The sequence below is a fragment of the Alligator sinensis genome, unplaced genomic scaffold (genome assembly GCF_000455745.1).
Source record: "Alligator sinensis unplaced genomic scaffold, ASM45574v1 scaffold47_1, whole genome shotgun sequence".
Classification (NCBI taxonomy): Eukaryota; Metazoa; Chordata; order Crocodylia; family Alligatoridae; genus Alligator; species Alligator sinensis.
Genome location: NW_005842629.1, coordinates 947,752 through 949,213, shown reverse-complemented (window position 1 = coordinate 949,213; position 1,462 = coordinate 947,752). Strand labels below are relative to the sequence as shown.

The 1,462-nt window shown below is 39.9% G+C and overlaps 1 protein-coding gene across 7 annotated transcripts in view; it reads right to left on the bottom strand.

Moving 5' to 3' along the window:
• Nucleotides 1-394: 394 nt before the first annotated feature.
• SYNE3 (spectrin repeat containing nuclear envelope family member 3) overlaps nucleotides 395-1,462 on the bottom strand; it is a 99,679-nt gene continuing 98,611 nt past the window's right edge. For 6 of the 7 annotated variants that reach the window (XM_025215193.1, XM_025215195.1, XM_025215196.1 and 3 more), the window contains one exon: nucleotides 395-793. In XM_025215193.1, coding sequence (XP_025070978.1) covers nucleotides 596-793 — 198 coding nt within the window. In that variant the 3' untranslated portion in view covers nucleotides 395-595. The remainder of the gene's footprint in view (nucleotides 794-1,462) is intronic. The other variant, XM_025215199.1, reaches the window with a different exon arrangement.

Here is a 1,462-nt window from a genome sequence, read left to right as displayed (position 1 = left end):
TAAGCTAACTGATCCTAAATATAATTTTCCAACTTTTGCTAGGGCTGAATGTTAAACAGCTTATTTCAACATGACTCCATTTCATCAGTCTCTCAATTCTCATTGAGAATATTTTTCTGGCACAATTCCATGAAACATCCCTTATTTTCTCCTGCTTGTTTGACTTCAGTTGTAAACATCAAAAATGCAGTTTTAAACATCTGCTAGTCACTGCTGAGCAAAGGCAGAAGAAAAAACATAGCAGGATCAAATCAGAACAGTGGATTTTAGTTTTGTCATATATATATAAAATGTATATTTTTATACTGATATATACATACTATATATATATATATATTCACATAGTATAAATATACTCATATAATATTGTAAAAATATTAATTTAGCTCTAAATGTTAATACCTGATTAATTTAGTTCTAAAAGCTAATACCTGATTATGTGGATTAGCCTTATGCTGCTTTGATTTGACCACATTTCCAGTTAATAAGGTGGCCTTGTTAGAAGCCCTAAACCTAGAAGTACTTGGAAATTGTCAAGAAATCAAGGAGAAAGCAGACTTGATTTCTGAGTGTCACCTCTTGCCATGCAGAGGAGTTAAGTTGGAGGAGGACTTTCATATCTCAGCATCAGGCTGAAGGAACGGGCAAAGTTGTTGGCAAGCTTGCAGCTGTGTGTCTCTTCCGCCAGAGGAAGGAGGAATGCCAGGAGCAGCAGGAGCAGCAGGAGTAACTGTAGTGGCAACGCAGTCCAGCACACACGATGCAGGAAGGAACACATTCCTCCCCGGCGTTTCTGAAAGCCAAACAGGGATGATTGATTTATTCAGTGTAACAAAAACAGATTAATAAAAGGGTGGAGGAGAAAGAGAGGGGGAAAAGGTGGAGGAGAAAACCCCTCAAACAGCACAGAATCAGAACTAATGGCGCTCATCTTGTCTGTGGAGAATCGGTCCCTATGATCCATATTCTGGAGTATTTTGACACTAACTCTTGTTATGGAACTTAAATGACTTCTCTTAAGATCATTCCACTTCCTAACAGACCTTGATGTTAGGAACATATTTTCCTCTACAAAAGGTTACTAGGCTTCGCTAGCAGAAGCCTTTAATCAGTGTGTAGTTGTTATAAATCCTCTAAATCACCTATCCCAGGGCTGCCAGTGGATCTCTTCACAGTGAACACAGGGGGAAGAGTCTGTTTAACAGTTATTATGCACAACCCAACAAAAGAATTGCCTCTTGGAAGAAGCCAGACTGGTTTAAGCCCTCCTTCAGAAGAGGAGCTTTGCATGTCCCTTGACTTCATTAGGCAGAAGTCATTCCAGGCTTTGGCTTGACCTCCCGGCCACAATCTGAGCCCCACTTCTCTTGTGCAGAGGATCAGTTAGAAAAGGCTCCTTCATTACAGCATCTCATGCTTTGTCAGACAAGTCCTGTCCTTACGAGATGCAAGAGAATGAAAA